The sequence below is a fragment of the Embiotoca jacksoni genome, unplaced genomic scaffold, assembly GCF_022577435.1.
Source record: "Embiotoca jacksoni isolate LCO1_2020_lvr unplaced genomic scaffold, fEmbJac1.0.p SCAF_3, whole genome shotgun sequence".
In the NCBI taxonomy this organism is placed as follows: domain Eukaryota; kingdom Metazoa; phylum Chordata; class Actinopteri; family Embiotocidae; genus Embiotoca; species Embiotoca jacksoni.
Window position 1 is genome coordinate 23,510,220 of NW_027185381.1, and position 13,449 is coordinate 23,523,668.

Below are 13,449 nucleotides of genomic sequence, written 5' to 3' on the forward strand. Positions count from 1 at the left end.
AGGTATTTACTTTATTAATCCCCGAGGGGAATTTTTTTTTTAAAGAAATTCTACCAGTTAAATACCCATTGAGAAGTATGAAAATCTGAAATAAATCATCAGATATACATGATTGTGTTTGAATAAATCATGAAAATTCACATCCCTTGACTAAAATAACTAATCTCAACAAACCTTCACAGGAATCAAGACGTTCAAATACTGTCGATATAGTTGCTGACCAACTTCAACCATTTTTAATGTTTATATTTAGATCTGATCTTTTCCTACATCTTCCGTGGGTAACGATGCTGTGACAGTATAATCCCATTTTTAAAACTGCAGCAATTTCATATTTTTGGATTACCCATTAATAACAATTTTTTTTTTTACTGTGGTAGTTTCATAATGAATGAATGAATTAATAAATTAGCCCATAAACTGGAGGTGATTTCTTGCTATAAACTGTTTGAGTTTGATTAGAATCAAATAAAACAAAGAGGAGCTTCAAATCTTCACATCTGAAAATACAACAAAGGAAAGTTTGCCAATTTATGTGCAAATTACACATGAAGAAATCACATTAATCCTGATGTTTATATGTTTTTGTTCATCAAAGACTTTTTACAATACAATGACAGTAAAGGCTTTTTATTCTGTGATATTCTGAATGAATTGATGATCAAAACTAGTTGCTGACTATTTTTTTTTTTAGCCATAGCTCTTGTAAGCTCTGCTTACAAAACCCAATCAGTCATTGATAAAAGTCCTGTTGTTGTTTTAAGACCACCAAAGGGGGCTCGAAGTCACAAGACTTCTGCAGGACTTACAAAACATCCTGGAGAATATATGACACAGATTACAACTTCTTTAAAATATATATATATAAAAAACAAAAACAAATGTATTTCCTTTTTTTGTGTGCGTTTTTATACAAAATAACATGAGAAAGTAATTTAAACATCTGACATTTCAGCACAAAGATCGCGATCAAAACACGCAACCGCTGCACACATTCAACAAGTCCTGTTTTTAACCTCCTCTCCATCAAATCGAGGAGGGAAGAGGAGGTCTGCGGAGCCAGCAGGACTCTCCACAGATTAACTGTCCACAGATGAACTGTCCCCCGGTCTTGTGTCCTCTTATTTGAACTGGTTGTCGATGAGCGTGCCCTTCATCTTGGCCTTCTTGGCCTCCAGCTCAGCCAGCTCCTGCAGCCTCCTCTTGCTCATGCCCTTCCTCTCCAGCTGCTTCTCGATCACCTTCGCGTTCTGGGCGTACGAGTCCGCCACCTCCCGGGCCTCGATCTCCTCCTCCTCCTCGTCGATGGTGGACACCGTGACGGAGCTGAACTTGCCCATGTCTTTGGTCCGCTTGGTCATCATCACGCGGACCTTCTTGGGGGCCTCCGGCTGCTTCTGGCTGTAGACGCTGGTGTTGCCGAAGCCCTGGCCGAACTTGACCACGGCGCCGTCCACGATGAAGGTGGCCTGGCTGTTCTTCTGCTGGTGCTGGTAGAAGAGCAGCAGGCCGCATTTGCCGCACTTCTTGCGGTGCTGCCTCTCGACGCCCTCGGCTCTCTTCAGGTACGCGTTCTCGTCCTCCTCCACGTTGCAGAACTTGTGGGCGTGCTTCCCCCCGTCGATCACCCGGGCCCGGTCCCGGGGCCTCATGGGCAGCTTCTCCAGCTGGCAGTCCAGCACCAAGACCATCTGCCCGCAGAGGCAGTAGTAGACGTGGAGAGGCTTTTCTCCGTCGTCGTACTCCTCTCGGTCCCTCGTGTCCGAGCACACGACGCTCCTGGACACGACCTTCGGCATATTCGCTCACTTAAATCTTCTTTTAAATAATAAGTCCAGTCGAAATGGCGTCGCTGAAGTCCTTCTACGACGGTAGAGTCCTCCGGTAGAAGTTTTACCCCCGAACACAAGACGCAACGGCTGCGTTTCCTGTGCGCGTCACTTCTACCGGTCCCCACAGAAACCTAAGTGGCTCGTTAGTTCCGCCTGGTTGGATAGTTCCGCAGAGGCCAAAATAACCCCCTTTTTTTTTCTTCTTTTTTTTTATTGCAGTCATTATTGTAACATTCCAAAGTCCACGCAAGTCTGCACAACATGAATCTTATAAAAAGACAATTTTGCTTAATTAAAAACACTTTAAAGCATTTGTTAGCACCCCAGTAAGCCTGCAGTTAAAGGAGGTCCACATTTTATCCCCGAGCTTCTACTTTGCAGGAGTTTTGCTTTAGGTGCAGTATCAAAACCACTCAGCTACTACAGATTCAGAGATTTTTTTTTTTTTTTTTTTTTTAATCAATGTTTGGTGAGTACGAGTGCATTTAAATGTTTTAACAATAATCATCCAAAAGTATGTGAAAATGCATCGCTTTTTAGTAAAGTAACTGCCATCCAGTCCTCTGAGCTCCAGAGCACCCAAGCCCTTCAGAAACCATTGAAACGCTGCACCTTGTAAACAGAATCACCTCCCCAGGTTATTAAAAAAAAAATTGGACTGAAGTGCATCCTTGTCAAAGGAACTTTGAGTTTAAGCTTTAAACTGTCTTTGTGAGAAGTGACCTTGGTAAAAAATTACCTCAGTGCAGCAGCTGACACCTGAATGTCAAACATTGATTTTAGATTCTCAACCCTGAAACTTCACCCTACATTGGAAGCGTAAAACCAAAACCAGAGCCACATAGGTTGTGTTAATCAAGCATGTTTATTCAACAAAGAAGACAAGTACAAAAGGGAATTATTTTCGAGACATGTGCAACTGATATAATGATTTTTTTTTTTTAAGGCTCCATCAGAGGGCAGAGGAGGGCAGATGCTGCAGACTCCTCACTGACAGCAGCTGGTGTCGCACGTCTTCCCTTTGCACACGCAGCCAGAGGCGCACTTGGTGCAGCCGGATGGGCAGCAGGCGCAGCAGCCTGCAAGGAGAGGAAGGCGATGAGTGACACACAACCGGGATTACGCCAAAAATCCCAGGATAAATCAGACATCAAGAGCAAAACAAACAAATATTTGTTTAAGGTACAGGGGAAAACAAAACGGAGAGATCAGGTTAACATATTTAGACCAGAGCTTTTGGCAACGCAGTCGGTTTAGTAACTCGAATTTACAGAGTTAACGTGAAGGCGCCTTAATGATTAGTGTCACCCGCGTTTAATCCTGGGAGGTGAAAATCATTATCCAGACTACCTTTACAATGCTGATGAGATTTTAGGCTCTATAAATAATTCAGAAGAACCAATAAATACTCGGGTTGTTACACAGGAAATCTGACTTACTCTTCTTGCAGGTGGTGCAGGAGCAGTTGGTGCATGTGCAGGATCCTCCGCAGTTGCAGGTTCCAGCTGAGAAAAATAAATAAATAAAAAAAGACGACAAGCCAGATCAGTTTCACATGTTCCCTTTGACAAACAACCAACCACAGCTACGAGAAATGTTCACCGCCAGACATAACAGAACCATGAAGAACACTACTCACTCTTGGAGCACTCGCAAGGATCCATTTTGCAGGGTGATGGCTTGTTCGTGTTCGGAGTACGAGAGTTTGAGAGTCGTCTGCGTGTCCTCGTCGAGGTCAGTGTTGTGATTTTGATGGCGAAGGAGCGGCTGCTTTTATAGCGTCCTGGGGACAACAGAACCGGGTGCAAAACGCGCCTGTCACGCTGCACGCAGGCACGTAGTAGATGATTACAAAGAGGCTTGTGCACACGACTTGGGTTAACCAGCCAGCAGCGGGAGCAGAGATTCCCAGGCGAGGACGAGTTGGCTTGTTCACCGAGGATTACGTGATAACACGGGACCCCCCGTTTTTTTTTGTTGTTGTTTTTTTTGTCCCTCGGGAAATAAAATCAACCCCGGAATAATGAACGTATTTACACAGGAGGATATGTCATTGCAAGTGTTCACTATAAGATTGATTTCATTTTCCGATATGTGGGGGACACTAAATGTCTTATGAGTCCCACGTGAGACTATAATGTCCTTTATATATATATATATATATATATATATATATATATATATATATATACATGTATGTGGTCAGAATCCCTCATATGTGCACACGGGTCAATACGTGGAACCACATTTTTTGCACACGAATTTATAAACTAAGGGCAATACTTGCCTATTTAGAGGAAGTTATAGAATAAAGACTCGAGATATCATTTAGGCTGAAGTATTTTCGTATATATTTTGTCTTAAAACTTGATCTAAGAACAAAATCCACAAATAAAATCTATATGCCTGCCTTATTGTAGAGACTATTATATGACCTAATCACAATGTATGCTTATATTTACCCAGTGTAACAATCCACAGTATATTTTATTTACTTTAACGTTTTACAGAATTACAATTTTCTCCTTTTATTCTGAAAGCCTCACATTTTCCGGAAGGTTTGCTTCTAAATATAAAACCGGCTATCCAATAAATCCTTATAAACAGTTCACTAATATTAAACTGTTTTTTTTAATCCATGCTACCACGTGACCACTTTGAAGGCTTCTAAAAATCCAGAGATCTACTGATTTTTTAAAATTTATTTATTTATTTATTTATTTTTTAGTCTGAATGTTTTAATTTGGTCTCCGGATTAGACTGCTGTAAATTGGATTAATGTTATTTTATTGCGTGAGGTTCGGTCGTTTTAGATAAACATGTATTTTCAGATCAGAGATTATTAAAACAATCCTTCTTTTTGTAACGTTTCTGGATGTTTTTCGGGTCTTTTGCACACGGTACGAAACAGCCTGCTGTGAGTCGCTTCTCCGCTTCCTCACGCTGCTCTGCACTCCGCCGCTGCTCGTGAGCAAAAAAACCCCCCTATGTCAACAGGAGTTTGTACTGTGCTGCCTTTACGAGCCGTGTGCTGTAGGAAATACCAAGTTGGGAGTGAGAGTCGCGTGCAAATAACACGTGGGAAGTCACTTGATGCGGCAAAAGGGCCTGCGACATTATTGTTTATTTTAATTAAGGAATTTTATTATCACTATTTGTCGGCGTTATGTACATTTTATGATGAAACTAAGCAGTCAGTCACAGCAAAACTAGTGAGCCATTATTTCCCTGTTGTTTTGAATCCAGTAGCCTGCAGAAATTGTATTTCTCACCTTGGCAATAACATCAGATACTTTTATGTCCATGTCTGTATATTTTTTTTTTCCTTAAAGCTGCTTGACAACAGAGACTACCCACATCCCGAGTTTGCTATGTGGGTTGATCAAGTTGTGATGGGAGCCTGAAGGCAGCATTGTCTCCTATTTGCGCTCGCCACGGTCCGTCTGCACCGGAGCGTTTTCCCATACAAATAATGAGCTGAGTCATGATGGGATGTGACCCGTGTAAACCACACACAGAGTGTGACGAGTGAAAAGGGAGATTTGGAGATGAGTGCTGCTTTTGTTGTGGAAACAGCAAAAATGTTAATTAACGGACCAAAAAAGATTCATGAAACTTAAAATCACATTTCACATGGGATGAATGCACATGAATTGACCTACTACCATATCTTTATGTTAAATTACAAATAAGATCAAACGTTCTCCATAGACACCAAATTACACAGAGGGGTGTATAAATGACACTTATGTATGATTTTCCTCTCTTTTTTAATACAATCACAACGGATTTTATTATTTCAACCAGTTTAAGTGCAGTTTTTAGAGATTATATCACACTGTGATGAAAATATTTTCTTAAACAACAAATAGGCTGTTGAAAACACAATAAATAATGTGGTGAAAATGTCAGGAAAATTTAAGAAGGTGATAATTTGGATTAGTGATTTCACAATCCTGAACTTCTGCATTCATCTTTCACTTTCTATAATTTCTGACTGCTCAATCAGCTGTTTTGATTATGTGACCAGACACAGTCACTCATGATAACTCAGCTGTCATGATGACAATTCTTTTTTTGAAGATGATGTTGGAGAGTAAAGGGTACTAAAAAAACAACACTTCCCTTTATTTTGTCTGTTAAAACTCAGTTTGGATTCTGAATGAAAGACTTCAACACAAAGGCATTCATTTGTCATTCACCCCTTCTTTATGTATGCTTCTGTTTGATTAAAAGATTTGAATATATTGTGTTCAATCTCAGATTTTTCTAATCTGCAGTTCTTTACTCTGTTTATCTGGGAAACTGGGTGTGACAACCATGAAAAGTGGACAAAGATGTCCAATAAAACTTCAGAAAAAGACATGAAACAGATGCCCAGAGAGGTGCTGTTAGTGATAGAGAGCTCTAGAGGGAGACAGAGAAAGCTTTACTTGGTCATAATATGTGTAAAAAAAAAAAATGCATTATCCATGAAACAACTGAGCTACGGCTGCAAGATACAAGCAGCACATGTAGTGTCATTTATATTTTTTACTTTGAAGGAGCACTAAAATCAAAACAAAATACATAGAACGTAAACACATCAATACAGATTATTGCTGCCTGCTGACACTTCAGAAACTATGCAACACATTATGGATACTTTTAATGCAATAATGAACACACGTTAAACATGAGGGAAAAGTAGAGCGTGAACTGCACGATAACGCTCGCCATCCTGTTCAGATCGTGTGCAGGTGCTGCCCTCTTTATTCTGGGAAGAGATCCCCAAGTCCTCTTTGTGGTTTCGATTTCTTGCTCAGTGACAGTGTGCACGTCGGTGTGTGAGATGTGTGTGTTTGTGTGTGTGTGCAGATCTGTGGTGTGGACTCATTTCCTCCATAGATCTGATGAGATGCTCTGTGATCATGAAGTGTTGAACATGTTTTTCCTGATTGGAGTCCCATCGCTTCATTGAGGGATCTGTATGTGATGCGTGTGTGTGTGTGTGTGTGTGTGTGTACGTGTACGTGTATGTGTGTGTGTGTGTTTGTGTTTAAAGGGCAGACATTTCAGCTGGAAATTTGATCCTTCAGCCCAGCATGGGACGGGGTACAGCCACTATAAAATACGACATGTTTATGCTTGCAGGGGATTTTATTTTGCATTAAAACTGATTTTGAACAAGCAGTGGAAGGTTCAGTGATGCTGCTGAGCTGCTGAGTTGCCAACTTTATTTTGTGGTATTTTTTACGACAATATCTTATGTCCTCGTTATTTAAATTTGTGGAAATATTATTGGAACACATGGTGACCTCATGTTAGCAGTGTGCCACTGCTCCGGCAGACCTCAAGTCTTCAGTCACAGATGATATTCTGCTGCACACGCTGTCTGTGTGAAGAAATGTGGACTTTCTAGGAAGGTTCGCACAAATCTGACGTGTGGCGCTCGTCCTAAAGCAGGTCAGTTTAGCAGAAATCACCAATTCAGCAATGAAGTCTTTGTCTTTTAAATCCTGATTCAGATAACATTTGGAAAGTTGTTTTGATTTTCTTGAGATGTATACTGAAATCATTGAAGTTTTAATAAATCTGACAGCGAGGTGAAAATGCATAAAGTACGTGTGATTTCTTTTCTTTTTAGTGAAGACAACTCTCCTGCATTGAATCATTGTTATCTGCTGCTGCTCCTGTTTGTTTTCCATTAATCACTGGGTATCACCGATTGAACAGTCTGATTAGGTTCATCTGTCAAGGAGCAGAAACTGATGAGCGCAGAAACAAAACAGGAATTTGGTCAAACATTAAATTCAGAGCTGTGGACTGTGGCTGCTGGTGTGATTTGCAACAAAGGTCCAGATAACAAGTATTTACTTTAACAATTTGTTTTAAAACAAGCGTCCGAAAAGGAACATTTCAGTATTTTAAGTTTTAACAGGTGCGGCGGCAGTTTAGAGCTTTAATCCAACTGGTATCATGACTTGATTTAGGACAGCAGCCAGATGTGCAGCTCTGTTGCTTAAATTTGATTTTTTTTTTCCTTCTATTTCCACCTTTTATTCATTGTGATTTTAAATGTTTACATGAGCTGTCTGTCTTGATTAGGGTAAACTCAATGGAAGACATGCAGTACAGAATAACTATTTGAATAACTTGGAAGATGATTTTATTGAAGCAGATTTTACTGTGAAGTACAAACATTGTGTTTTTAAGTTGCAAATCTAATCAGTTCAGATTGGGATTCACGAGCCTTTCAAATAGGCTTCACAAAGAAATAAATAATTTCTAACACAGAAGAATAACAACCTGTGCATGTACATGGTTTTGACAGTTATTGTCCCTGATTCTGTGATTAGTTTGCGTCCTCATATAAAAAGGCTCTGTCATGACGGTGAAGAGCCAGACGGGTCACACTCTACATTTCCCTCTCTTGTCAGGCTGCCATGGATCATGTGCTGAACATAGCTGACTATTACGTCTTCACTCCGTTTGTTTACCCGGCCTCGTGGCCCGAGCACTGGGCTCTGCGCCAGATGATCAGCCTGTGGGTGGTGACCAACCTGGGAGCGCTGCTGGTTTACCTGTGCTTTGCTGCTCTCAACTTCTATTATGTGTTTGACCATAAACTCATGAAACATCCACTGTTCATTGAGGTAATAATCTTTAATGGAACGCGTGTTCACATTAGTGTGGTTTAAACATCAGTGAATAAATTGGAAGATATAAACTCTTAAATGACCCCATTGTTGTTTTTTTTATTATTTAAGATAACTCTAAAGAATAAATAAATTCATAAATCCACACTTTCCTAAAATCCTAACTTTGTGTCTTTGATCCAAAAACAGAACCAAGTGAGAAAAGAGATCCAGTTGGGAACTGTCTCAATCTTCTGGATGAGTTTTCCCACTGTAGCCGTTTTCTTCTGGGAGGTCAGAGGACACAGCAAACTGTTCGACAACATCAGTGAATCTTCCCTGGGTGAGAAAACAGTTATTTAAAATCCTGAATCCCAGATAAGTGGACATGTTAACAAACTGTAATTAACCGAATAAAAAGTAAGTGAAAGCAATAGACATTTATGAAAGAGGTTGTAAAAATAGTCCTCTCTGTTTCAGGCTGGCCGGGGGTGTTCGTGAGCATCGCTGGTTGCTTGTTCTTCACCGACATGTGTATCTACTGGATCCACCGCTCCTTGCACCATAAGAGCGTTTACAGGGTGAGCTCCAACATGGTTATACCCAATCTTAAGCTGCTGCAGTCTATCAGTCTATATTGCCAACGCATGAAAATATCCCACAAAGAATGATCACCCGACTCTACAGTTCCCCTCAGTTCACTGGGCCGTTTTATTGTCTTTCGGCTTGTTGTTTCGGTTCACTCTCACTGCTCTTTTTTTTTTTTTTTTTTTTTGCTCTCATGGTGGAACATTTAGCAACTATATATCCCTCTGGAGTTGGTGGAGACCAAAACAAGAGCTTAAATGAGATTTACTTTTGCGGGGTGGACATAAACAAAACTCAAAATCAGTGCGAATGTTGAGCCATGTTTGCTTGATGTGTAAATAAGACACTATTGGCGGTAAGGGAAAAGTATATTGTGTTAAGTAATGACAAAAAAAAAATCTTTTCATCCAGGTTTACGTCAAGAAGCTTAACAAATAAAGAAACAACTAGGTGGTTTCCAAGATGAAGCCCAGAGAGCGGAAACATGTTGCAGCAGCTCCTGGAGTTTCATTGCTTTTATCAGTTTCTTTGGTCATATATTTGTAGTTTCTGTCCTGCTGGTTTACCAGTGTCATCACTCGCCATGTTTTTATGTTCCTTAACAATACACCTCTATATTTCGGTCTGAATACTCTTTTCTAGAGTTTTTCAGCTACTTGGTGAAATAAGAAATTAATAAGAATGAATAAGAAAATGTTCTATTTTTGGCCAGTTTGATCTCAATATCTGAACGACAAATCAATTCTTGTAAATTATTTATACATCTATTTTTTTGAATGGTCACTTTAGATGATCAAGTTTCCTAAGAATAATTACAGAACGTGACTTTCCTCCACCGTAGTTAGTTATTTTGATTTTAGCGTACAGCTACGAGAACGCTTTTTTACCTCGTGTATTTTTTTCACTAAAACACTCCTGACATTCAGACCGTTGGTGTTTCTCCTCCTCAGCACTTACATAAGCAGCACCACATATTCAAGATCCCCACACCGTTTGCCAGCCATGCTTTCCACCCGTTGGACGGCTTCCTGCAGAGCTTACCCTACCACGTCTACCCTTTCATCTTCCCCCTCCACAAGGTAGCGTCTACTTATCGTCTAGGAAATATATTTACGGTAGCACAAAGGTGTTATTCACCACACTTCGATTGGATTATTTTGTAGACGCTCACACTCTGCAACGCTAAATTATTTCCATTACAGGTGGTCTACCTCTCACTCTTTATCTTTGTCAACATCTGGACCATTTCCATACATGACGGAGACTACCGCCTCCCAGGCCCCCTGATATTTCTGATCAACGGAGCTGCTCACCACGTAGAACATCACCTCTACTTCAACTACAACTACGGACAGTACTTCACACTCTGGGATCGCCTGGCTGGCTCCTACCGGCACCCCTCAGCGATGCTGGGGAAGGGTCCTCATGACCTCATTCGCAAGCTCGTGGCAGAGGCTGCAAAGTCACAGTGATGATGGAGCTACACTCTGGATTCTTCTTTCAGGATTTTATGTTTTATCAAAAGAGTAATGGAGTAATTCCCCCCTGCCCCCCCCCGTCAGTCTCCTGATTGTGCCAACATGCTGATAAAAGACAAGGCATTTGTGATGTGACTCTTTCCCGTTTATGTTATTACAAATGTCAAAATACATTTCTGCTTGGTTGGAACAAGTCTTACAATATAGAATAAAACATTTTTAAAAAGGCGATGAATAATATGTGTCTGAATGAAGTGTCAGTGTGTTTTTTGTGTTTTTTTTGTGTTTTTTTTTTTACAGTCCGATTCCAGGTTAGTCTTTCAGCTTCCAGTGCTCGGTGTGTTTTCGTGCAGGCTCTGCAGGGCGAGGTCCGTCCACTTCATCTCCTGCTCTTTCACAGACTCCGTGGATCCTCCGTTGTCCTGCTCGGCCTCGGGGAGTTCGCTCTGAGAGGACACAGTGACGACACCAAGCCGTGAAACGGAGGAGCAGTTCACTCTGCTTTATTGCCACCGTGATGCCGTAGAGAAACCATAATAAACAGGAATGGTTTATTTTATTTTGAATCAGGTGTTTAGGCAGGAGCAGGCAGAATAAGAAAGCATGGAGGGGCAAATGTGTAAACCCAGTCCAGTCAAGTATGTCAACCCAGAATAGTCATATGACTTCCACTGACTTCAAAGCTGTTTGTTCCCAGTATTGACAGATTGAGCCTCGCATATCATTTATTATTACTGAAATAATAAAGGTAAAATGTGTAATACGCTTTTAAGAGGCATGCAGTATTAAAAAAAAAAAAAAAGGAAAGCTTACAAAGCAGACACTAACTAACAGACTACTAGTGCTAACTTTGATCACAGCATTTACCAAAGGGATGGTGACGTCTTCATACGGCAGCCTGTCTTCCCTCCAGGCATCGTCAGTGAGATCCAGGACTCTCCCGTCTCGTTGGATTTCACTGTCCATCCTCCGAGCTGCTCAAATCTTCGAGCACTTTCAAAACGCTTGCGGCGGGAGGTTGCTGCTCAGACAATTTAAAAAAAAAAGAGCCAAGAACTTTGGACGAAGTGGGTGAACAACACAGTTTAAGTGCGACCGTGTTTTTTTTTGTGTTTTTTTTTTTTTTTTTCAGCCGTTTGAGCAGCGTTGACGCGGGAATTGTACGTAACGAAGCGGCGCTTGGCGATGACGTGACTCACGATGCCTTCACGCGCTGCTTGTTAAAATAGCAGATTCGGTTGTTTTTTTTGTTGTTGTTTTTTTTCTACACCACCGAGTGACTCTTTTTTTCTTTTTTTTTTCCTCTAAAAACTCCAGGACAACCAACTCAACCTATCGATGAAGAGACAGTGATGTGCGGTTGAAACGACTGGGTAAGAGCATTTTGTCAAAACGACCGGACCCCCCCGAAAAATTAATGTTTCGTGGTTTCCACGGTAACCGGGACGCGTTCTTCCTCGAGCTGCGGAAACGAGCGCGGCTTGTTTCGCTAATTTCTTTCATTTGAACGTAAATATATTAACCTGATAATTCATTCGTAATAGTTTTTTGTTTTGTTTTTGTTTTTTTTAAGTCGGTGAAACAGTAAAAAGCAACATTCGTGTTTCTTTAGGAGGGTTAGTTTTTAGACGGACAGCTTGTCGACAGTTATACAGTCCGTGATGAAGACTCCTCGTCACGTGTGACGAAGATGTGTTTTGTTGTATACTTTTAAAAAACAACAACAACAAGTTTATAGTTGAATTCCACGTGATGCTTTTTCGTAACGACAGCTGGGGGGCAGCACGGTGCAAAAAAATTCTATCTTGTGTAATTACTGTATTCATCACTGTTACAAACCGAGAATAAATATGAGCTTTTGAGTACTTTTGAATTTAGATATGTAATTATTATTAAAAAAATTTTTTATAGGTACTGCAATGATGTCACTCCCGAGAAAAAAGAAGCATGCAAAACCGTGTACCAACCATGGAAACGTCGTGTTCTCCTGCACGACATATCCAGGAGTTCAAGGTGTGACTCCGGCATTGAATGGAAAACCCCAGAACATCCTGTTCAGGACGACGTCCAATGAATACGGTCTTCGCCCTCCGACCTTTGAGAGCTTCCCGTGTACTTTCCATCCCAAATCTCAGAGATTCACTAAAGATCTGGGCAAGTGCGGGATGTACCGTGACAACTCCTTTAATACATGCCTGGACCGAAGCAGGGTCCACGACTGTCCTAACTTACAGCACACCGTTTAAATGCATGCGATGACTTATGAAATACATTTGGTTTCATAAACGCTGCATAATGTGGATGTGTTTATTTTACGATACTTGTTGTATTGTCCTGATGACCTCAAGACCTTAAGTTAATATTGTTGTGTTAAGTGTTATAATAAATATGTTCATTTTGATGATCAGTAAACAGATTCTGTTTTGTTTTTTTGTTGTTTTAGTTTACAGATTTACCTGAGAAAGTGAACTCTTGGTCACCGGTTCTCATTAAATTTCCTCAAAAGTAGCTGTAAAGTTGGAAAAAAAACAACAATCACCACCGTAGAACAATAACACTTTTATTCTACATCATAATCTTCTAACACATTAGTGAGGCTTATAGACTCAGACATTCAGTTGTGACTGAAACACACACAAGTTATGACAATTTAAATGGAAATATTCTACTTGATTTTCTCTATTTTTGTAATCTAATAAAATCCATGGATTGCTTTTGGCCAACTATCGGGGAAAGTTTGGTTCTTCTTCTGCTTTGTGTTGGCACTGGAATCAAATGTGTAGTTTATGCAACTTAATGATCACAACACTTTTTTTAACATGGTGTTTTAATTTTTTGTAACGTTTTTCTTGTTTCCTGTTGGTCATAGAAATAATCCCTTTTTTGTGTATGAGTTTTCTGTCACAAAGCAGTGCAAGGCAAGTTTATTTCGAC

General features: G+C 40.4%; 4 protein-coding genes across 4 annotated transcripts; 1 reads left to right on the forward strand and 3 right to left on the reverse strand.

The window, feature by feature from the left end:
* Positions 1–882: 882 nt before the first annotated feature.
* Positions 883–1,939, reverse strand: steep1 (STING1 ER exit protein 1). The gene has a single exon (XM_069163351.1). The coding sequence runs from the start codon at positions 1,797–1,799 to the stop codon at positions 1,122–1,124; it is 678 nt and encodes a 225-aa protein (XP_069019452.1). The 5' UTR covers positions 1,800–1,939; the 3' UTR covers positions 883–1,121.
* A 739-nt stretch (positions 1,940–2,678) lies between these two features.
* mt2 (metallothionein 2) lies at positions 2,679–3,589 on the reverse strand. Its single transcript, XM_069163376.1, has 3 exons — positions 3,472–3,589; positions 3,272–3,337; positions 2,679–2,911 (listed from the first exon to the last, which is right to left on the reverse strand). The coding sequence occupies exons 1-3, from the start codon at positions 3,494–3,496 to the stop codon at positions 2,820–2,822; spliced, it is 183 nt and encodes a 60-aa protein (XP_069019477.1). The 5' UTR covers positions 3,497–3,589; the 3' UTR covers positions 2,679–2,819.
* Positions 3,590–6,866: 3,277 nt separating this feature from the next.
* Positions 6,867–10,741, forward strand: LOC138206467 (lathosterol oxidase-like). The gene is made up of 6 exons (XM_069163201.1): positions 6,867–7,277; positions 8,252–8,467; positions 8,660–8,792; positions 8,930–9,030; positions 9,988–10,116; positions 10,240–10,741. Exons 2-6 carry the CDS (start codon positions 8,258–8,260, stop codon positions 10,507–10,509), a joined length of 843 nt encoding a protein of 280 aa, XP_069019302.1. The 5' UTR covers positions 6,867–7,277; positions 8,252–8,257; the 3' UTR covers positions 10,510–10,741.
* Positions 10,632–11,664, reverse strand: anapc13 (anaphase promoting complex subunit 13). Its single transcript, XM_069163202.1, has 2 exons — positions 11,383–11,664; positions 10,632–10,961 (listed from the first exon to the last, which is right to left on the reverse strand). The coding sequence occupies exons 1-2, from the start codon at positions 11,479–11,481 to the stop codon at positions 10,836–10,838; spliced, it is 225 nt and encodes a 74-aa protein (XP_069019303.1). The 5' UTR covers positions 11,482–11,664; the 3' UTR covers positions 10,632–10,835.
* Positions 11,665–13,449: the final 1,785 nt, after the last annotated feature.

Excerpts from the sequence above, each read along its gene's own strand:
- steep1 (XM_069163351.1), bottom strand. The coding sequence starts at position 1,799 with ATGCCGAAGGTCGTGTCCAGGAGCGTCGTGTGCTCGGACACGAGGGAC.
- LOC138206467 (XM_069163201.1), top strand. The coding sequence starts at position 8,258 with ATGGATCATGTGCTGAACATAGCTGACTATTACGTCTTCACTCCGTTT. Across the intron at positions 8,793-8,929 it reads CATCAGTGAATCTTCCCTGG|GCTGGCCGGGGGTGTTCGTG; the intron begins GTGAGAAAACAG and ends TCTCTGTTTCAG. Across the intron at positions 10,117-10,239 it reads TCATCTTCCCCCTCCACAAG|GTGGTCTACCTCTCACTCTT; the intron begins GTAGCGTCTACT and ends TTTCCATTACAG.
- anapc13 (XM_069163202.1), bottom strand. The coding sequence starts at position 11,481 with ATGGACAGTGAAATCCAACGAGACGGGAGAGTCCTGGATCTCACTGAC. Across the intron at positions 10,962-11,382 it reads AAGACGTCACCATCCCTTTG|AGCGAACTCCCCGAGGCCGA; the intron begins GTAAATGCTGTG and ends GTGTCCTCTCAG.
- mt2 (XM_069163376.1), bottom strand. The coding sequence starts at position 3,496 with ATGGATCCTTGCGAGTGCTCCAAGA. Across the intron at positions 3,338-3,471 it reads TCCTTGCGAGTGCTCCAAGA|CTGGAACCTGCAACTGCGGA; the intron begins GTGAGTAGTGTT and ends TATTTTTCTCAG. Across the intron at positions 2,912-3,271 it reads CTGCACCACCTGCAAGAAGA|GCTGCTGCGCCTGCTGCCCA; the intron begins GTAAGTCAGATT and ends CTCTCCTTGCAG.